The sequence below is a fragment of the Carassius auratus genome, chromosome 3, assembly GCF_003368295.1.
Source record: "Carassius auratus strain Wakin chromosome 3, ASM336829v1, whole genome shotgun sequence".
Classification (NCBI taxonomy): domain Eukaryota; kingdom Metazoa; phylum Chordata; class Actinopteri; order Cypriniformes; family Cyprinidae; genus Carassius; species Carassius auratus.
In genome coordinates this window covers 17,999,751-18,023,215 of record NC_039245.1, presented here as the reverse complement: position 1 = coordinate 18,023,215, position 23,465 = coordinate 17,999,751, and the positions used below count along the sequence as shown (strand labels likewise).

Here is a 23,465-nt window from a genome sequence, read left to right as displayed (position 1 = left end):
GGAATGCAATGGAATACTTACTATATGTTCATACTAAACTAACAGCTTACTGATACCCACTCTTACTCAATATAACACTAATACGCCGGCATTTATTAATATTAATAATGTCTGTAAAAAGATCTGTTTAAGTCAAAGAGATCAAAGTGTGACCATACTGCATAAAACAACAACACAAGACAGGATAAACACAGACTGTGTACAAAACCTAGTGTGCTGCCTAAATAGACACTATTTGTGGGCGTCACAAGATGCCTAAGTTTTAAGACACAGCCAGAATCATAATAATGCTCACAATGATCCTAACACTTGTACTATAGTCTAGTAATAATCTTAATAACACTAGTAGCTACTGATGCTCATTCAGGGGCGTTACACAAGATCCCGGGCCCTATCCATAGTCATTCCTGATGCCCCCCATCCCCACCCCCCCATGAAAATATGCAGGTAAAATAAAATATATTCCAGACTTTTCAAGGGCCCTCTCTTCCTTTGGGGCCCTGGTAATCAGTACTGGTTTTACCCCCAGTCCGATGCCCCTGTGCTCATTCTAATACTAAAGACCAATCGCCACTAATGATAGACCAATACCATCATCTTACTGATGTGTATATTATAGTATAGTATACTATAATATACTAATACTGACAAAATACTGTCGCTATACAAAATACTATTGCGATTTCCAATGTACATTGGAATACTTAGTGTATGCTCATACTAATGCTAACAATAACACAGCTTCAGCTGTCTGTAAAAAGGCAGTTGAAGTCAAAATATGACCAGATTGCATAAAACACCTACGTAAGGCAGGATAAACACTTTTTATATAAAAAAAAAAAAAAAAAAAAACATTTTACAGTGGACTGCATTTGCGGGCATCATAATGCTTAATAAGCTTTAAGACAGAACCAGAACCAAGATAGCGCCGGTACGTCTGCAAGATGTCTGTTAAAGATCACTTAATCTGGAAGCATCTGCTGTGTACAAACATCTGATAGACATCTCTAAGATGTCAGTTTTACATACAGTCTAAATCATAAACATCTTAAAGACATCTTCTAAACGTCTAGTTGAAATCTGATAGGAAACGTCCTATAGATTTATTGCAGATGACCAAGCACTAAAAATATGTCTTGCAGATGTCAAATAGCCGTCTGCGTGATGTGCATGTGCTATCAGGGAGTTTACAATGCATACTCTTGCTAATTCTCACATGCATACTAACAAACACTATTAATAGCTACTAATGCTCATTTTAATACTAATGATTTTACTAAAACTAATAACAGCATGACCAATACCGATAGCTGTTGGTGCGTCTGCAAGATGTCTGTTAAAGATCGCTTCATCTGGAAGCATCTGCTGTGTACAAACATCTGATAAGACATCTCTAAAATATCAGCTTTACGTTCATTTTGAAATCATAAACATTTTAAAGACAACTTCTAAACGTCCATTTGACATCTGATAAGAAACGTCCTATAGACGTATTGCAGATGAGTAAACTCTCTAAAAAAAGAGCTACGTCTTGCAAATGTAAATGCAGACGTCAAATAGTCAAATATAATATAGATATAATAGCATGTAGGTTACTAATGCTCCTATACTAATATACTATAGCAATTTTAATGCAAATTGGAATACTTACTGTATGCTCATTCTACGCACTATTATGCTAATAACATGGCTATTACTAATGCTCACACTAATATTGCTGATACGCACACTGATGAAATTCTCTTTGCAGTGCTCCTATGTAGTTATTAAAACAATAAGCGTGTGTCGTTGATAAAGCACTTATGTAAACATAAGCCGAGGAGCTGAAGTTGCTCTACCTGTCGTCCATCTGCCAATCCCCGAGCAACAGGTCTCGGAACCGGTAGCGCGGCGGCAGCGGCAGAACCTCCTTCTCCAGCTCCACCATAGTCAGCAGAGCGCACAAATCAACGCGGGGTGGAAACACAAACGCCTTCGGCCTCACTTATCCCTCCGCCGCGATTGTTTCAGGTCGCGCAGATATATAAAGTGTTGTCATCACTCAGGAACGGGAGACACGGGTCTAGATCCACTGTCACAGCAGCGACTGAGCAACTGGTGCCTCCCCGAGCTCTCCGTGCACTGACAGCAGACGCAGCGCCCGCATGGACATCCTGCTCCACTGCTGACACAAGCGCTTTCACAGCAGCTGTAACAGTTGCCAGTTATTGCTGCAGTGCATTATTTCACCATTGTCCTGTATTGATTGAGGCATGTGCTATTTTGAGGGATGGGCAAGTTTTTTTTTTTTTTTTTGTAATAATCCATCTACTTGCAACCCGCTTGCAGTAATTTCGTCTGCTGCATTGCTGGAAAACGCAGATGGGGATAAGTCCACGCACGCACTTTTTTTTTTTCTTTTTTTTGTCAATCAAAACTAAAGTGTCAATCAAAAAGCCTTAAAGTAGGCGAGAACCCCCATCTACATCACTGCTGTAAATTATCAATTTCACAAGACATTAGCTTTACCAAATATAGTGCAGTGAATTTCACACTCTAACTGGAGAATGTGATGGGTTTGCAAATAAGCAGCGTGAAATGCGAAGAAAGTAAAGGGAGACACCTGTTGCGGTGTTTGACATGCGTTATCTGCATTCATATGCAGTTAGCATAATATTTTAATCAAAATCAAAGAAGTGAAATTTCCACGCCGGAGTCAAATTAATTGTGTTGTCACATTCGATTTTAACCCTGGCACAGAACCCAGCCTTCAGTAATACAGCGAGATCTCCAGCGCTCTGCCCCCTAGCGGCCGCCTGCGGGGGAAGCTCAGTAAATCTATCGTGTTCAGCTCCTGAAAGGTTTCATATACTGTGCGCTCAATTTCAACCTTTAAAGGTTTCGATTGTTTTTTTTTTTTTCCACAGGCACATCTGTTCAGTTGTGGCGTTAGAGTGATTCTCATCGATGCTTTAATGCTGCAGAATGCTACTAAACAACACAAAAGAACATCCAGGTAACAGCTACAGCGATGTTATCAGATAATAACATGGCACACTTATAAACCACCATTCAAAAGTTTGGGGATTAAGATTTTTATTTATTATTAAAAAAAATTTGAAAGAAATTAATACTTTTAATCAGTAATGATGCATTAAATTGATCAAAAGTGACAGAAAGTAAACTTACATTACAAAATATTTATATTTTAATGCTGTTCTTCTGAACGTTATATTTTAACATTTTGAAGAATTTTTTTTTTTTTTTTACAGAAGTAGTGCAAATGGTTCCACCTGATAATAATAAGAAATGTTTGTCAAGCAGCAAACCAGCATATTAGAATGATTTCTGAAGGAACATGTGACACTGAAGACTGGAGGAATGATGCTGAAAATTCAGTTTTGCATCACTGGAATAAATAGAATTGTAAAGAATATTCAAATAGAAAGCAGTTCATTTAAATTGTAATAATATTTCACAATATTACTGTTTTTACTGTATTTTTGACCGAATAAAAGCAAATTTGGTGAGCATGAGACATGATGTTCATGGTTGAACAAATTGGTATACTAAATGACGAAGAATTAAATGATCTTAGAAGTTCATTTTAACATGCCTCTTGGCATTATCTTAAAAGATAAAGCCACAATAACATTTTTTTATAAATTATAAATTCTGAATAAATGTTGAAAAATACAGATATGCTATTCAAAATGAAGACAGAAAATCCTATATATGGAAAAAGATTGCTTAGACATTGCCATATCACATTACTCTGATCAAATACGAATCAAATGTCAATATATTTTTTTATTTACAAAATGGAATTTTTCACATATTATATGTTAAAAATGTCAGTATCTAAAATCAAAACACCATAAAAAAATCCATTAAAAAATAGCAAGTCTTTTTCTTCTTTTAAAAAGCAGTCTTCAGCATCTTCCTCATGTAGGATGCTCAGCAGACACAGATGTTCACTGCTTGCAGAGCCTCTACAGCCCAGCTGGGGTACTGCTCCCTGGACGAGAACATCCTCTTCATGAACGCTTTCACAAACGCAGGAAACCTCTGCTCTATGATGCTCTGACGCACTGACCGCATGAGGGCGAGCTGAGGAACGATACGGCCAGGACAGGAGGAGATTAAGTGACAACAACAACACTATACACTGTATTCAAACACATAGTTGATAATTACCTGCTAAGAGATGTTATGGATGGTGACGTGATGCATGGCTGCGGTGTCACTCTTAAACAGAGCGTGAAGGTAAGCCCGACTGTGTCTGTCAATGTCAAAACAAAGAAAAACGAATCACGATCATCTTTTGGCTTAGACATCAAGATGAGATAAGGTACATTTTTTAATCAAGATCCCTTGTTGGGTGAGCAAATGGCAACATATGATTTTTTTTGGGAGTGAATTATTCTTTTAAGCACAGCAGGCAGCTGAACATCAGCATACTGAACCATCAGTTCAGCCAGATGTACCTCCTGCAGGTGGGACACCGGCAGTCAGGATCAATCGGCTGGAAGTCTTTAGCATACTGCTTCTGTTTGAGCTGCAGAGATCCCCAGGGAACTAAAGCTGAGCCAAATCTCTGAAACAATCACAGCCTCATTAAAAATACAGGCAAAATACAGGATTACAAAAAGCATCACTGGTTTTATGCAAAATCTCTTGTAGGTTTATCCTGACAGGCATAAGCAGGGCTAATTTCAGCTTTACATAACAGCACATAATAAAAAATCAAAAAGGTACTTTAAATTGTAATAATTTTTCATATCATAACAGACACACTTTTGATGTCCAGTCACTCAGCGCTTACCATCTAAACAGGCCTTGTGCAGTTTGGCATCCAGTCCCCCTTGAATAATGGAGAAGTCGATCTGGATTCTTATTGGCTGCGATGCAGCGGTCCAGCCAGCGCACAGAGCGGTGCATGGCCTCCTCCACCCGCGGCCCTTTCACAGAGATTCAATATGCATTTAATGAATGTTCTGGTGAAGACATGATGATCAGTAACATCATTCATACCCAGGATGTTCTCTATGGCGATGGACTGCTCAGGAGTGAGCAGGATTTCCTTTCCATCATAAGGGGAATGGAAGGTGACACCCTCCTCCGTCACCTCAGACAGCTCCACTAGAGACACCATCTGAAACCCGCCACTGTCCTATAAAAAAAAAAAACACAGGTGAAACACAGAAATTGTGGACTTTGATGAGCAAGACAAAATCATCCACTCATAAAAGTAATCAGAAGTGGTTTTCAACCAGTGGGCTTCAGGAAACTTGAAGAGGGGCTGAAGGATGATTTAGAAGTACTCAAAGAAATCAATTCTTATTAATATATTAAAACAACCAACCAGTTGTTCAATTATTACAAAACTAACCTAAAATCTCAAGGGGCTTCAAGTAAATATTTTAGGAAAAAAATAATGTGTGAATAAAATGAACCATGTAATCTATAAAAAAAAGTAACTAGTCTGATCATAAGCATTGAAGACATAATATAATTTAAACACAAGCATTTAATTATTAGGAATTTGATTATGTAATATAGATTACATATAAACAGTTACTATTCAGAACTGAAAATTAATTGTGATTCGTTAAAAATATAAATACTCATTTTCTGCTAATTAAAATAAAATGTAAAAAAGTATGAAAGCAAGCAAGCTTTGTCATAATTATATTAGAAATACTGGGGTCATCACATAAAAAAAATAAATAAAAAAATAATAATTTTATAGAAACTGCTGAGACAGATTTAATTTTTTAGTAGTAGTAGAATGCAATTTTTTGCAGGTTTATGACAAAAATAATAACTGTCGATTATTCCCTTGAAATGTAATTGCGATAATTAATTACGATTATCACAGTTTACATTGAATGATGTTTAAACTAATGTTTGCTGAAAACACTCCAACTTAAAAACGTTCAGTGCTTTTCTAAAGTAAACCCCAAACGTCAAATATACATCGGATTGGTTTCTTCTTTACATTATAATAAAAGTTAGCCTGGGTGCCAGCCCGAACCCCACCCACAACATTTTTTTGGACGGGAAGTTCGTCATATTCTGCCTAGAATATGAGTATGACGAAGTCAGGCTAAATAAAAGTAAAAATATGAATGGTATTATAATGTTATACTAAAACAAATGGAAAACCCCTAACATGTAGAAAGAAAAAAACATATCATAAGCAAGCAGAATAAAAGAATAACATGAGTGGACTCAATTAACGATTACGTAATTGTTGCATCTATAATCGTAATCACGATTAGAAATTCAAACGGACTGATGTTTCATGCTGGCTTGATTATATTCTCAACAAAAGGAGACTCTAATCATTTGCATAACTTTTCAAGTCTGCTCAACTAACACAATGCATTAGAATAACGTGAACAAAACAAATCTCGTTCTAGTTCTTCTGGTGTTTGGGAATAGTTTGAAAATAATAATAATAATCACCGTTAAGAGATTTCTATTCCACTTCATAAATCCGTGTAATCCATTGTCTTTCTCTATTAACTAGTCGGGACCCTGTTAGAACACATACAATAACAGTTAAACAAGTTTAAAATATAAAGTGCATTGATTGTGATTAAGCACTCTATTTCTTCTCACATACCGGCCGCATGCCAAGATGATACGTGTTTCCCAGACAGATCTGACAGTCCAGATCTTCCAGCTGGTCCACAGTGATGCCTTTCAGGGTACCCTGCGTGCCCACGGGCATGAACACCGGGGTGCTGACAGCGCAGTGCGGGAGAGTAAGAGTGCAGGCTCTCGCTTTACTCACGGGACACTCCGCCACGATACGAAGAGTGAGAGGAGCAGCAGAGGATACAGCCTTTACGGAGGCTATGCTGCCTTCATACTCCTGTGATCTGTTGGGTATGGGCGCAGCCATTTTGAAAAGCGATGTCCGATTCACTTGTGATCGTTCATTTGAGTCGGATCTTTCTGATGAACAGGATGAATTTGTACAAAACCTCCCTGGACTTCGTCTTTCAAAATCATCATAGCATCGCCTTCGTGGATCGTAGATCCGTTGCCATCAGTGGCCTCTACAATCAACTTTATCTCACGATCCCTGTGATAAACACAGCACTGAACAATTCACAAATCGGTCTGAATCGGTCCAATCGGTTCTCGAATCTCCGACTCATTTCTTTCATAAAGGAGTTTATTCAAATTATAGATTTCAAATTTATATCTGAATGTATCAGACATTTGTATTTGAAATTGTTAGTTTGCTTTATAAGTTGAATCGTGGCTGCCATAATTGACTTAATTAATAATTTTATAATTATAATATTTATAATAATTTGTTTATATACGTTATAAACAGCATATAACACAGTACTTTATTATGAACGTTTTAGAACATAAAGGACCAAGTTATTTAGTAAAATAACAACTGAATGGTTGTTTCCGACTCATTTCCGCGAATCGGTTCTTACAAACACATCGTTCTAAGTTTAAGAAAGAACCGATTGGCGGAAATAAGTCGGATTTCCCGTCAAAAGCAATACTCAAGAGTCTCAAGATCAGTGTGTATGCATTGTAAACAGGTTTAATGTTACATGAATTCTGCTTAAATATCACTTTCTTCTACTAGTCGATATGCATTATAAAACACTGGAGAACCCAAACAATGCCTATGTTCCAATACGTAGAAAACATGATAGAAATCTGTAAAATTGTAATAGGTTAAATTCATTCGTGGTGTTATCTTGCAGTAAATATGCATAATTTATTAAAATTAGAATTGTTGTTTTTATTGTATATATTCTACGTTGTCTCTACTTTCCAAGTCTTTTTTATTGAAACTAAATTGACACGTGGGCTGTCAAATAGCAGTCCTCGGTCGCTAGAGGCAGAGACGAAAATCGAACCAATCGAAAGACAGTACACACCAGGAAGCGTTCTGTCGGACCAATCGGATTTCACGACATCGGTTGACAGGAGGCGGGACTCGCGTCACCGGTGGAGGTCGGATGTCGCCTGACCGGATGATAACGAGAAGTTTTGTTTTGTGAGTTTACGTATGATTGATCCTTAGATCAGCACACGGATCTTAATGAATGCGCCGTAATACAGGTCCCCTGCCTGTCAGCGAGTGTTTTGTGAGTTATTTGTCTTTGACAGACTGATCTGGAAGTGTTTGAAGAGTGGAAATCGAGCACTTGAAAGTAACCCGAGCGCCTTGCTGCCGCGAGCCCGTTCCTGCGCGCTGAAAGACGGTCAGAAACCATGGGCAACCGGGGGATGGAGGATTTGATCCCCCTGATCAATAAACTCCAAGATGCTTTCAGTTCCATTGGCCAAAGTTGTAACTTGGATCTGCCACAGATAGCCGTAGTTGGAGGACAGAGCGCCGGAAAAAGCTCAGTGCTGGAAAATTTCGTTGGCAGGTTGGTTACTATATTACTCATTTCAGTTCGAACGCCTGCGGAAAGCCCAGCTCGCTATATTTATGCTTCTCTAACTTAACAAGAAGTCAAACGTCTCATTTGTTACGTCCCAGCTGCGTTTTTGTGCTCGCTGCTCGATTGATTGACTCGGTTGTCATTCACAAACGGGAGTTACGCAGTTGACGTAAGCGGCCGTTCGCCGTCATTCATTGAAATGAAATGGGTGTAAGTGAGAGAGGAACGTAAAATGGGGAAGTTGGCGGCACAGTGCACTGCACACAAACAGACAGATGAAGTTATAGTCCTAGTGTCCTTGGGAGTTGTATCATGTCATATAGGGGAATCAAAACCTTTTTTTTTTTTTGATTTGCTCAAGCCGTTTAAGTCATTTCCTCGTTCAAAAAGCTAATTAAAGTATCCTGCTTCACTGACACTTCACTGGACGTTGACGTCATGCTTTTTGTGTTACATGTCCTTATAAAAGTCCTTTTGTAATTGTTTCGTGTGGTAAAAACATTGTAGTTTAATATATAATGTGAAGGATTGCTAAATTCGTGTATCGTGATATTTGCATGATAACGTTACCCCAGCGGACATCGAGGATTGCCGTGCCATGGTAACTGCCTAAAAAAAAGTCTCCCGGTATTTATTTGTTTGTTCACTTTATTTATTTTTATTTTTTATAGATGCTTATTTTTGTGACAATTAAGCAGATTTGCTCCCAAGTTATAATTACCAAAACATCAGAAATTAGATACTAATTTCTTTATATTATTATTATTATTATTATTATTATTATTATTATTATTATTATTTATAAAAAAATGTCCATTAATTAAAAAATAATTTTGAGGCAGTGCAATCACACATTTTTCCATTTGAATAAAATATAAACATTAATTTCAAATTTGCAGTAATGGGAAATATTGTTATTAAAACTACTGCTACTACTACTACTAATAATAATCTAAAACATTGAACCAGTCATTATTAAAATAGCCCGCATATATTATTACTATAATGTATCATGGTAATGTTTACTTTTGAAAATTATTACATTTAAATATTTACATTATTGTAATACACTTCAATTTTTTCTACTTAAATAATTTGGAGTCGGTAGAATCACATATAAATATATTGTAATTTTAAAGTCACCATTTAATCAAAATGTATAATTCTTATTTTTATATGTAATATTTTAGCGTTTATTATAAATTATATATCTGTGCACTTAAAAAAAAAAAATCTATAATCAGATCAAATTTCAGATCACTCCTTAGTACTGCGTAAAGGCACTTATCTTCTGAAAATAAGTTGAATGAAGTATTATGTATAGAGGTGTGAGTGAATTCCCCCGTCCTGCTCCACTTGACCTTGGGTGTGTTTTGCAGTATTCATAGGTCAGTGCCACACCTGTGTTAGACAGCAGACTCCAGCACTGATAGGACTCTCATGAAACATGAGGAAGACATAGTTGGACAGAAGATGTTTGTTTCTGTCAATTTTCCTGCATCTTCCTGCATTCATTTCCTCATCAATCTTCTTTATGCGACTGCTCTGTCTCCGGTCCAGCTTGAATTAATTTTGTCTTGATGTTTAGCAGAGGAAGAAAAATGAATCTGAGTAATTGGCTGAAATGTAGTTTCATTTCCCAGGATGTTCATCTGATCTTATGAATGCATCTATCCATTTTCATCATCAATGAAGCTGATTCGTCATGAAAGACTGATACGCTGGCCTGTATCTATTTTGAGATTATTCAAATAAAATTCCTCCTGTTTGTCATTCTGAAATCTACTGATAGCCTTGTTTGATGAATTACATATATTGGTGAAATTTGGGATAATTTCATTTCAGAAATTGCAGTGCAGGTAAAAATGCAGTAATTAGTACATGCTGTCAAGCTTTTTGGGTCCATTGATTAGCTGAGTGCAGAACGCATTATAAAAGCAGGTTTTGCCTAATATTCTTGCAATATAAGATACAGTTTTTAACCTTTCTCAGTGGTATTATCCTGCATTAGCATCCCTAGAGTTTTTTTTTTTCCTGCTGGCAACGGATGCATAGCAACATTACCTTGGAATTGAATATCAAGGTTTGTCCATTTACAGGAATAACAATCAGCGCTGGAACTGCTCTGACAGACAGTAGAAATTAGACATAAACCATATATTTTTTTGTATAGTTTATGAATAACACTTGGATTTTGGAGCTTAGAACGCTTCATATGTGTTCTTTTTATGATGCGTTTCCACAGTTATAAACATTTGTAATATGTTTTTTGTAGTATACATTTTGGAAACTATTATATTAATTAATAACACCATTCTTTGTGTTTTATTACCTTGAAATTAAATTACAGAAAATGGCAGTGTAGTGACAGGAAATTTGAAAGCTTTCTCTCATCTAACCAATTAGTGGTCAACCGATATATCGCCGCAGCCGATAAGTCTTTCTGTGTGGCCGATGTTTTTCAAAAATAATCATAATATCATGCTTTATGCTTCCTTTTTAAGAAAAGCCATTCAGATAGGAAGCCAGCACCTGACTGTCAGTAAAATGACCAATCGTCATTCACTTTCTAACGTGATGTTACATTGTGTTACATACAGTCTGGCATGCAGCAAAGTCTTATTCAAACGTGCCACAGTCCAGCAGCAGCTCCGGAGGGAGACACAGATGTGGCATAAATGAATTTAAACAAAAATGAAACCGTGTTTATCTCACAAATTATCAAAAGTCTCGCTCTTCCTCATATATGCGCGTTGTTCTCGGGAAGATGCCGTTTTTCGCTGGACTCAAAGGCTGGCGCACTCCAGAATAAAAGCTGGGTCAACACAAGAACTCTATATATTAATAATATGTTTGAAAATCTTTATATTTTTATTCAGGTATTACGGCTGTAGTTGATTGCCCATAATTTGCATAATATCACGTGTAGTATACCTTTTCATATGTTATTTATTTATTTTTTGCTATTGGAGAAATTGAAACACAAAAAGTATATACTGTATGTTGTTTCCGTTCACCACTGTAGAAGTTTACAGGAAGGGGAAGTTTAGGGGAAGTCGTGGCCTAGTGATTAGACAGTTTGACTTCTAGTCCTAACCCTAAGGTTGTGGGTTCGAGTCTCAGGATGGCAATACCACTACTTGGGTGCCCTTGAGCCACTGCATAAATGGCTGCCCATTTTTTTGCAGTGAGAGGCTTCTTTTAATTTTTTTATTTATTTATTAAAACAATGTTTTGGGCACTGTTTATGCACTTCAGGCTCCTCGTGTTTTGATAAGAGCGCTCTGAATTAGAGCCCTGTGCAGGACTGTTTTCTTAAACCTGCACCTGCCGCTCCGGCTGAATGTATGACCTGGCCCGCCCGCACCTGCAACCTAGATGTTCCACTCCCGCCCGCACACGCAACCTATGTGTTCCACTCCCGCCCGCTCCCGCAACCTATGTGTTCCCCTCTCGCCCGCTCCCGCAACCTATGTGTTCCACTCCCGCCCGCACACGCAACCTATGTGTTCCACTCCCGCCCGCTCCCGCAACCTATGTGTTCCCCTCTCGCCCGCTCCCGCAACCTATGTGTTCCACTCCCGCCCGCACACGCAACCTATGTGTTCCACTCCCGCCCGCTCCCGCAACCTATGTGTTCCCCTCTCGCCCGCTCCCGCAACCTATGTGTTCCACTCCCGCCCGCACACGCAACCTATGTGTTCCACTCCCGCCCGCTCCCGCAACCTATGTGTTCCCCTCTCGCCCGCTCCCGCAACCTATGTGTTCCACTCCCGCCCGCTCCCGCAACCTATGTGTTCCACTCCCGCCCGATCCCGCAACCTATGTGTTCCACTCCCGCAAACTGTATGTTCCACTCCCGCCTGCTCCCGCAACCTATGTGTTCCACTCTCGCCCGCTCCCGCAACTTATGTGTTCCACTCTCGCCCGCTCCCGCAACCTATGTGTTCCATTCCACCCTGCTCCCGCAACCTATGTGTTCCACTCTCGCCCGCTCCCTCAACCTATGTGTTCCACTCCACCCCGCTCCCGGAACCTATATGTTCCACTCCCGCCCGCTCCCGCAATGAAGGAAAAGTATATTGCTGACTGACTGCAGTCCCAGACTTGTGCATCTTTCTTCCAAGATCCACCCATATGCACTGAAAGCCCTCTCTGATGGCGCACTAGATGTGGGAATGCTCAAAATAAAACGTGTGAATTTTGAGAGGACGGGAAATCGCTCTTTACCATTTTTTTCAGAGACAAATGAGAATTGTTTCCAGATGTCTGACTTGCCTTGCTTTCCTTTTGTCAAGTAAACAGTATCTTAAATTTTCTTCTCAACTTCTTGTGTTGACTGCATTTCTACTACAACTCACCGTTCCCGGCGGATATCCCGCGAAAAGTTATCTCCCGCGAGATTTGTGTTGAGCCCAAACCCAATATAGCCCTCTACTCTGAGTGCCTGAAGTTGAAAAAAAATAAATCCGCTTTGTGCAGAAAAGTGCCCAACATCATTCATGTTTTTTTTTTTCATTGTCCAATCAAATGAATGGAGAGAATGGAACACCCTTCTCCTGTGTTGGTGATTTAAGTTTACAGCTGCTTGGAACGTCCAGAGACTGCAGAGATGGAGGTTGTGGTGGCTGTCGCAGGTTACCCGCTGCCTAGCTACATAAAACAAAATGCACTGTACTGCTCTTTTCTAAATAACAAAAAAAAGTAAATCAGATAAAGGTAGTGTGGTGTGCCTTTCGTTTTCAAACCTGAAAAAACACATTCTTTCTGATTGGGACCTTAAAAAGGCTTGTTGAGCTTTAATCTGGTGAAACCAACATGACTCTGTGTAATCATTGTCACCTAGTAGTTTCATCTATAATCTCTGGCAGTCATGTGGCTGTAACAAGCTCTGTTGTGCTTTTATGATAGCTGTGAGTAAAGGGCTTTATGTTTTGCATAGATGAATCATTGTTTGATATGTGCATGTCACACCCATAAGACTGTGTAGGATACATGTCCTAAAAGTCTTTCCATTCACACTAACTGTCCTGAAAATATAGGTTTCACATGGCCATTGAGAACCTGGAAATATCAGCGAATTCTAAAAAGGTTTTCTTAGCATGGAAAAGTTATAAAACTTGTTTAAAATATGATTTTATAGTAAAAAAAAAAAAAAAAAAAAAAAACTAAATTACTCTGGTGTTTGCAACTTCTTTGCAAGATATAGCGATCAGTCTTTTGAGCAAATTTTGAATGAATCTGTTAGACTGACTCACAAATGGTTTATTAGAGAAATTTGTCTGAAATGTAATGATTGCGAATTATCCCCAACCAAAGACAGAGATACAAATTCATTATATAGCTCCTACAAGCTCATTTTAATTTTTTCTTTTTTTTAATACTATTATTCTTATTATTCTTATTATTTGCGTTTTAATCAGGACTTTATTTGACCCATTTTTAAACATTTCCCTTTTGGAGTTTTATGAGGTTTCAATCACCTAATAGGGGGTTTTAGATCACTTTTGTTTTGATCTTTTTCAAACATGTAGACTTGTACAAATAACAGGTGTGTGTCTGTGTGGTTCTGATGGAGGCAGGGCAGGGCCGGTCTGTGCTCCAGGGAGGCAAAATGGAATCACACAGCTAGCGTTCACCTGACACCTGTCTGCTCATCAGGAATTTCTGGAAGCTCTCGTTTCTATTCTATTTGTCAAGCAATCCAGTATTCATCTAATTCATCTAAAAGGCTGTTGTTTGTGACTCGGATGATGTTTGCATTGCACTCGTGGGCATGTTCTTATGCTGTTGTGAGAGTTCAGTAAAGTTAATTGGTTATTGTTTATGAGTCTTTAGTTGTAAGACTATAAGGCTCAGAGGAATAGTTTCCTGGAATGGGCCGTGCCTCACAGGAGGTGTTATTTGAATTCACTTGCTCCAGTTTGTTGAGTTTTCTCAAAGCGTGGGCTGTTTCATGGATTTAACTTAGGCTACGTTTACATGACAATGATGTAGTCAAAAATGGAAAAGTTGTAAAAAACTTTCAAGTATACACAACATCGATTTCAGAATGTGTCTGAACTATGCGAGATTTCTCCGCGCCGTGGAGGCTGTCTGTCAGTCACACACACACACAACAAGAACGAGCGCGGCGCACAGAAAGTCCAGGGCCACTTTTTGGTCCCAGTCTGCCCCTGAATGGCACACCCCTATCCAAAAAGCACAACCAGTTGTATTAATAATGTTATCCTGAGCGTGAAGTGTTACCAGAATTTGTTTTAATTAAGGTGAGAAATAAAAGTTTTGTGTTTAATGTATTTGTGTTGATGTTGAAATGGATTTTAAAACATATGGTATCGAAAAAAGTATCGTTAGGAACCGGTATCGAAACTGAGATATCGAAATTGGCACCGGATCGAAAGATTTTGAACAATACCCAGCCCTATACACACGCGCGTGATGTCACCATTTTCAAAGATTCCCATATTTTTTTCAGTCCCCAAAACTCCGTTATCATGTAAACGAACAGGCAAAATGCATAAAAAGTTTCCTGTTTTTGGCTGAAAATGTTGTGTGAACATCCTCTTAGTAAACTTGTAGACGCACTACCTGAACTCTGAAAAATAGTTTTCAAGCCATGTTTCTGATGTTATTGCACTGTGACTCATCACATACCATCTTATGTCACAACAATAAAGACTGTAGTCACAATTTCTAGTCAAATTTTCCAGTGGCTCACCGAAAGTGATGACATTTATTACATGGTTATATATAGTACTGTTCAAACATTTGGGTTTCAGAAAGTTCTTAAGTTCACCAAGGCCACACTTAATCAAAAGTACAGTTAAAACTGGAATTTTGTTAAATATTAATGCAATAAAAACAGTTTCTAATTTAATATAATATAAAATGTAATGTATTCATGTGATCAAAACTGAATTTTCTGCATCAATCACTCCAGTCATCAGTTTCACATGATCCTTCAGAAATCATTCTGATATGCTGATTTGCTGATCAAAAAACACTTATTATCAGTTTAGTTTAGTTTATTTCGGACAGACAACTTAGGTTCAACACAATTGAGCTAATGTACAACAACAAAGATTAATCCATACATACAATCTGTAAATGCGTCCTCTTTATTTAAGCACCAACACTTCAGCCATACATCCAGACTAGTGATCGACCGATATTGATTTTTTATAACCGATACCGATACCGATTATTTGCATGTTTATGTACCCGATAACCGATATGCAGAACCGATATTTATTTACTGTTATACTTCTGTTTCTGACAATTATTACAACACAAATGAGCTGAAAAAAAAAACATTTTATTTATAACAATCACTCCTTCCTTGCATACAAAAAAAACTTTATATTTATACACAAATAAATAGAGGGGTCTGAGTCCAAAAAATGTAAGTGCACTGTGCAAGTGCAAGTGTCTTTGTTTTAAAATAAAAGCTTTGATGAGGTAAAAAAATAAAAACGGGTAAAAAAATAAAGCACAAAAATGATTCTAACATATTGGTGGGGGCGGGAGGGCTATTTAGGAGTGCATAGCTATTTAGTAGTGTAACTTAATACTCCCAGTTAAGCAGAACTAGGTTTTAGTGTAGAAAACAGAGTCTTTCAGCATTCTGCCCTGTAAGCCTGCTTCCTTCAAAAATGTCATGCAGTGGCCGTGCATGAGGCTTCCTGATCATCAACCCAGTCAGGTGCTGAGCAATATGAACAAACTTTTATCCCGAGACTATATAAAATTAAACAGCACTTGTCAGTTGGCATTTTATGATCTAGATTCAATCTAACGTTAGATCATGAAATGCCAACTGACAAAGTGCTGTTTGACTATAATTTAATCAACCGCGATCACGCATGGAGATAATAAATAATTAATTTCCACAAAGCGGTATATGTATATGTGTATTAGCGAAATAATTGTTATGTAGTAAATGATAATATAATCTAGGGTGTTTAAACAAGATAATCTTGTCAAAAGTTTCATTCAGTGGCATTGCTTGAGGCTTCCTGATCATCAACCCAGGTGCTGAGCAATATGAACGAACTTTTTTTCCCGAGACTATATAAAGTTAAACAGCACTTGTCAGTTGGCATTTTATGATCTAAATTTAATCTAATGTTTAATCATGAAATGCCAACTGACAAAGTGCTGTTTGATTATAACTTAATCAACCGCGATCGCGCATGGAGATAATAAATAATTAATTTCCACAAAGCGGTAGGCTATATTTATATGTGTATTAGCGAAATAATTGTTATGTAGTAAATTAAAATATAATCTAGGGTGTTTAAACAAGATAATCTTGTCAAAGGTTTCATTCAGTGGCCGTGCTTAAGCCTCGATCATCCGTCAGTTGCTAAGCAATATGAACGAACTTTCTCTTCTAGACTAATGGTGAGCAAATACAACAGATAGAGAATTAAATTCAACGCTTTTCAGAATCAGAATCAGAATCAGAATGAGCTTTATTGCCAGGTATGTTTACACATACAAGGAATTTGTTTTCGTGACAGAAGCTCCGCAGTACAACAGAATAACAGCGACAAAACATAAAACACATAATAAAAGAATAAAAAAAACATTTTTTTTTATTTTCAACATGCACTCATTCATGTCTGTTTTATTTAATTCATTTAAAGATACGTCTTTATTGGAGCAGGACATGACGAACACTACGTAACTCGATGAGTTCGTCTCAATTGTTTAGAAACAAGCTGCATAAATTAACTATATCAGGAATTTATGTCTCAGATCTCATTTGTGCATGTCTTTTATGTTAAATAAAGTTGATTAATTAAAGCAAACCAAGTAGAACATATACTTTACCTGTGCACTGAGTTGTTGTTGACTGATCACCTCAGACGCCCGGGCTGCAATGGCGGAAATCTCAAAACGGCCTCAAGATGGCGCCGTAAATCGGCGAATCCGATATTACAAAACCGATACCCGATTATGGAAAAATGCTTAAATATCGGGAAAAATATCGGTAAACCGATACATCGGTCGATCACTAATCCAGACTGACTTATTCTGTTGTTGCATCATGTTTTTGAGCTTCCTTCCTCAAATCATTGTATTTTTACAGCTTGGCAAGTTCAAAATAGTCCAGATTTTAAAAAGCAATCCAGAGATTATGCTTCTTTAAGACCCATTAGTCAACTAGTTGTTCAGGGCACACTGACTGATAAGTTACAACAAATAATAATTTATGTTTTTATTTTTGTAGCAATAGCTAGAAATCATTGATCATAGATCTAATTGGCAGTTATTAATTAAGGCGGGGTTAACAGTATTAATTTCTTGACTTTAATCAGTTTTCATTTTCATGAACCTATATAGATTCTTAAATCCCAAGAAACGACCGGAAACCACCATCGAGTGTTTGTAATAACTTCTGATTGCGATCTAAGGTCTTTTGGCTTTATAATGTTGTTGATATATGTTATTTGTAGCCTTTTATATCCAGCTAATCTCTACACCTGCTTAGCATTTCTCATGTTAACACCCTGTATTGTCATGAAAATAGGCAGAATCTCATGAAAATCACATACAAATCATATACTGTTGTAATCATCTGTTTATTAGCTTCATGTTTCATCTGTAGAAATGTTTTTCTGGGTTTCTTATGTACAGGACTGAACTCTAATGGACATTCGTCATAATAGGCAGGGAGGTTTATGAACGTTTAATATGAGTGACATAACAGCGAATGAGCTTCTTTCTGAATCAGAACAGCGATTGCAGACGAGAAAACACAGGAAGTGTTGGAAGCAGCTAATGCTCATGAGTAAATCAATAGAAATGGCAATTATGATTCTGTCTATGCTATGCATTTTAAAATGAAAATGCACTAGTGTAAATGTAGCCTAAAAATTTGGAAACTAAAACTATTTGAACTTAATTCAAATGATTTGCTCTGATTTATTGCGTTGGTTAAATTTTGTTCCTTTGTGCAGTGGCTCAGGAGATCAGTCTTATCAGTCTCGATATCGAACAATTTTCTACCATACCCAGCCATATAGCTTAAATGCCTTACGTGGAATTTCTATGTATATAGGCAATATATATCCGAAATGAAACAAAATTTAATCTAATTGATATCAGAATTTGAACAAATCACAAGCTTGTGATTTTAATTGAAATTGAATCATGTAATGAAATGTGTCAGTACCTACTACTAATTCATAAACCCTTTTCAAAAAATTAGCATACATTTATCCAATTTTACCAATTTTTTTTTCAATTACTCATTTAATTATAAATACTTGTATAATTAATAAGGGCGGTCAAATAGATAAATCACAATTAATCTCATCCGAAATAAAAGTTTTTTTGTTTACGTAATATATGTGGGTGTACTGTGTATATTTATATGTATACCGTATTTTTCAAACTATAAGTCACACTTTTTTCATAGTATCTCTGGTCCTGCGACTTATAGTCAGGTGTGACTTATTTATCAAAATTAATTTGACATCAACCGAGAGAGATGAACCAAGAGAAAACATGACCCTCTACAGCCACGAGAGGCTTATAGTCCAGTGCGACTTATGTTTTTTTCTATATATATATAATTTTTTTTGGATGTGATTAATCACAATTAATCTATCTGACAGCCATAACATTAATTAAAAAAAATACATTTAAACCATTCTGTGTTAAGAATTATTAACTGTAAGACATCGACAGGTCCAATAGCCTGCATTCACAACAGTTCTCAGTTATTTTTTACATTAATAATAATTTGGAGATGCCTATGTAATGACCTATTGGCCCAATAAGACAAGTGACTGTTCTTTCAGCGTGAAACCCTCTCACACCGGCCCCACGCAGAGCCTACTGAATGTGCAGAGGGGAAGAGAGAGCTCATTTGGGAACCATATTTGAATAACTAGCCACTGGAACACAGATAATGAGTATAATCAACAGTGGCTGTTCAAATTTAATGATAAAAACCTCATTGGCATGTCATGAGCGCAGTGATACCTTAGTGCTTAAGCACGCTCTCTGACCTTCTGTCTAACATTTAGACAGCTGGTAATTAACAAACAAAAGCACTATTCATCTCGTGGACACAATCATAGCTCAGTAAACATTAGTAAGTTGTACATATTAATTAGCCCAATCCATTTTGCATCTGCCATCATACAACGTGCCAAGTAGAATGAGACTGACGTTGAGATTTTCGGTCAGATTTCATCCTGTCGAACTGGATTTTCAAGATCTTTCTGAAGATTGGGTGGTTCGATTCAATAACAGGCCAGCGCCTCCATCTTGTGTGTTTATTGCGGGGCTGATGTCATTGTTCTGCGTGACTTCTGCTATCTGGCTCTGCCGGCTGCTTTAGGAGGGGCTGTTGTTCAGCTTGCTGCGCTCACTATGGGAGGAGTATAAAGCTGGAGCGAGATCACTGCGTGAACCTTGTGAAAGGCAGGCAGATCTTGCAGATAATGCCATGGGCTGTTTTGTTCAAATGTATTGAGGAAACTGAACTATTTAGGCCTAGTTATTAACTAATGAATTGGAGGAGACAAAGGAAGTTTTTGTTATTCCATGTTGTTTATAGTGAGGCTCTTCACAAAAATACAGCTTACCATTGAAAACTAGAACAGAACCCTATGGTTATCAGATAATAACACCACGATCATGTCCAGAAAAAGAAAAAAAAGAAATTGCAATTGCACTTTACATGACAATTTTCCAGCCTCTTCCTGACACTTCGAATTAAACAGCCTGATTTTGCTACTGTACCTTTAAGTAAATGTCTTTGTTTTGATTGGCTGTCCTCTGTATGTAGTTTATGAGATTGTTCATCATGTGGGCGCTAAGTGCTGAATATGTTATGCTACATCATCTTGGGTTGGGGACAGTTTTCCAATTTATAACTTATTACATGGTCTTAAAAAAGTAAATTCTGTCATCAGTTACTCTCTCTCATTCATGCCTTTATTTCTCTCTGGAACATAAAAAAAGATATATGTGTGTGTGTGTGTGTGCACTTTTTTCCAATGGTAGTCAGTGGTCACATTCTACAAAATATCATAATTATGTTCATACTGTGTTATACTATGTTCACTACAAGTTAATATTTATAGTTTTTTTATCATTATTTAAGAATGTAATGTTTAATATTAGAAAACATAAACTTCTAATAAATAGAATGGCTTGCATAGATACATTCGGTATACTTGTTTTCATATCCTTCAGTTTGCAATTTTTCTTTTTTTTAGAGGAAATGTTGGGCAGATTTTTTTTTTTTTTTTTTTTTATTTATTTTGTTAAAATATATAAATAAAATTTGGCTTTTTATCCAACTATTTGAAGAAATTAGTTGACATTAATCAATTATCAACTTGGCTTATTTATAAAGGTGTAGTTAAAATATTCTGACTACACCTAACTTTAGTTTGTTTCCCCCTTCCTCACAAATATAGCTGTGCTTTCATCCAGCGTTTAATTATTTAAGTCATCTCTTGGAATATCAAAAGGCAAACAAGACCTGATTTGTTCCCTTCAATCAGACTGCATACACTGGATGAAACCGATAGTTTGGTCCATAATTCATGGAGGTCCAGCCCTTAAGCCCTTGATTCTACTGTGTACTTGCTCTTATGAATATTTAACATATCTTCTCTATAGTTTAACTGTATCATTTGTAGTAATAAGACCATAAGCAGGCTACGAATGGCTCCTCGTTACCATGGTTAGGTCGATATCGTTTGAGCCAGGATGTTTGACTTCCTCTGTAGCGTGCATTTTGTGGTTCTCTAACACAAAATTGAATCAAATATCATTGAATATACTTAACAACTGTAATTGTGTAAATATATGAGTAAACTTTGGTGAAAACTCTCCTCAAGATTCACGGACACTTTGTAAACCTCAGATTTGATTAAACGTGTATGTTAATGAATTCCAATCATTCGTAAATAGGGAACGCTCATTCACAATTAGCATAATCCCGGCCTATGAAATACAACAACGTAAATTGCGTGTCCAGGAGCACAGTGGAATATTCTGGACTCCTGTCTCAGGTTTGGCGCCAGTATATTGCATAAATGCAAAAACAAAAAGACTATCCATAGGAATATCCATGGCAGCAACTTACTAGTATCGCATTTTGAGGCATATTACTGAATATAAAAATGCAGTAACCAGTATTATTAACTTCTCCATTGTTGTTCAGTCGTTAATATCCGACAGGTGGCAAGCACATTTCATACCAGGTGTTCCAAAAATGATTAGAGCACCTTTAAATGTCATAGTCTAAAAAACCCTACATTGTTTCTCTTCTCTTTTCTTTCGATTTTGAGCTGAATATGACACATTCTCAGCAGGTTTTGTGCAGTTCACCCGGTCTTATTTCATATAAACCAGCAAATATCGGCCTTAATGAGCGAACTCCGCCAAGGTGCACTGTGTTGTGTGTTCTCGTTTTTTGGCGAATAAAAGCATCTGATTTTTGTACCTTCTCCCGCTGGTGGAATGAGATTCACACTGGGCGTAGCTGAAGTGAGACGAGTGCTGTATGTCTCTGCCGCTCTCTCTCCACTCTCTCTGCACCGCTCTGCGGTTTTGCATGCATAATGGATGAAATGATACACAATCTGCTCAGCCTCCTCTATCATTTAAAGGCCATGAATAATGGACGGCAGCCCACCTGCCTGTTTGCCCTGGAAATAAGTGAGAAACGAAGGAATGAGTCTGCTGAAGCGCTTCCTGTGGTGTGGATATTTGTTCTTATTTGCATAATGCCTCGGTCCACTGCGCATGTGTGCATTTACAAGCCATCTTTAATTTTCCTTTGTTTATTTAGATTTTCTAAACATTAACAGGTTGGATCATATAGTTACATATTATACCTTTTTATTGCCTGATACCATTTATTGATATCATCATTATTATATATTCTGTGTTTCTTATTAACGAAAAGATTCGTGCAGCAAGAACAAAAGAACAAGGTTACTTCCAAGTAAAGCAGGGCAAGGTTGTACAGTACTGGATCCATCATAGAGTGCAATTTATACATAATATTGAATAATAAATAATTGCATACAGTATACGCCAAAACAGCAGCCATCACCGATCAACAAACAAACAAAAATAAATAAATAATACACAGGTGGTCAAAAGAAGGCTCTTATACTCACCAAGGCTGCATTTATTCTATTTTTTTTCTTCAAATAACAGTTTTAAATTTTAATATAATTTAAAATGTTATTTATTCCTGTAATAAAAAAAATAATGTAGAGATATATTAGAATGATACGAATAAGAATAATATATTAGAATGATTTCTGAAGGATTGTGTGACACTGAAAACCGGAGTAATCATGCAGAAAATTCAGCTTTTCATCTCATTTTATAATCTATTCAAACAGTTATTTTAAAGTGAAATAATTTTTAACAATATTACAGTTTGTTCTGTATTTTTGATTAAATATATGCAGCCTTGGTAAGCATAAGAGACTTCTTTCGTCAAACATTAAAAAACCTTAATCATTCCAAACTTTTGACCCCCCAGTGTAAATATATAAACACAATTAAAAATAATACTAGTAATGATTAAGGATATAAGTAATAAGTAGTTCAATGAATGCATGTTTACCGGCCATCCTTTTCCATTTAAATGTGTGTGTGTGTGTGTGTGTAGGTGTTGGGCTTTGCTGGGTGTAAGTGGAGAGGGGGCCATGCATGCATGCAAGGTTAGGCCAGCACACGGCTCTCTGTGGCCTGTTTTCATTCGCCCTTCTCCCCCTCCAGGCTTTGGCCGTTGTTGTACAGCCACATGCTTTGTGCAGCCAGACGGTGCTGTCTTCGTACGCCACACTTGATAGCTCTGGCTTACTTTTGCATGTGGTTGCCTGATATATTGAAATATGACCAAATGAACACACAGAGCTGAGACGAGCATCTCTTTGTGTATGAAACTACTTTTATTGTGTAACTGTGTGAGTGTTTTTAAAGCATGGTCTGTGTTTCCCCTGGGGCTCTGCTGCATTGTGCATTAGGTGGGCCGGTGATTTCAGGGAAATGATG

General features: G+C 37.2%; 3 protein-coding genes and 1 pseudogene across 12 annotated transcripts in view; 2 read left to right on the top strand and 2 right to left on the bottom strand.

The window, feature by feature from the left end:
* Positions 1–2,340, bottom strand: part of LOC113049196 (potassium channel subfamily T member 2-like) — a 58,057-nt gene extending 55,717 nt beyond the window's left edge. For both annotated transcript variants that reach the window (XM_026211343.1, XM_026211350.1), the window contains exon 1: positions 1,839–2,340. In XM_026211343.1, coding sequence (XP_026067128.1) covers positions 1,839–1,927 — 89 coding nt within the window. In that variant the 5' untranslated portion in view covers positions 1,928–2,340. The remainder of the gene's footprint in view (positions 1–1,838) is intronic.
* A 1,033-nt stretch (positions 2,341–3,373) lies between these two features.
* LOC113054323 (queuine tRNA-ribosyltransferase catalytic subunit 1-like) lies at positions 3,374–7,124 on the bottom strand (annotated as a pseudogene).
* A 778-nt stretch (positions 7,125–7,902) lies between these two features.
* The window catches only part of LOC113049154 (dynamin-2-like), a 47,728-nt gene continuing 32,165 nt past the window's right edge, over positions 7,903–23,465 (top strand). For 5 of the 9 annotated variants that reach the window (XM_026211297.1, XM_026211282.1, XM_026211252.1 and 2 more), the window contains exon 1: positions 7,944–8,399. In XM_026211297.1, the coding sequence (XP_026067082.1) occupies positions 8,239–8,399 (161 nt within the window). In that variant the 5' untranslated portion in view covers positions 7,944–8,238. Of the gene's footprint in view, positions 8,400–23,465 lie in introns of all 9 variants that reach the window. The other 4 variants (XM_026211273.1, XM_026211233.1, XM_026211243.1 and 1 more) reach the window with 3 other exon arrangements.
* LOC113049188 (protein FAM186A) lies at positions 10,690–13,485 on the top strand. The gene has a single exon (XM_026211319.1). It carries the CDS (start codon positions 11,793–11,795, stop codon positions 12,501–12,503), a length of 711 nt encoding a protein of 236 aa, XP_026067104.1. The 5' UTR covers positions 10,690–11,792; the 3' UTR covers positions 12,504–13,485.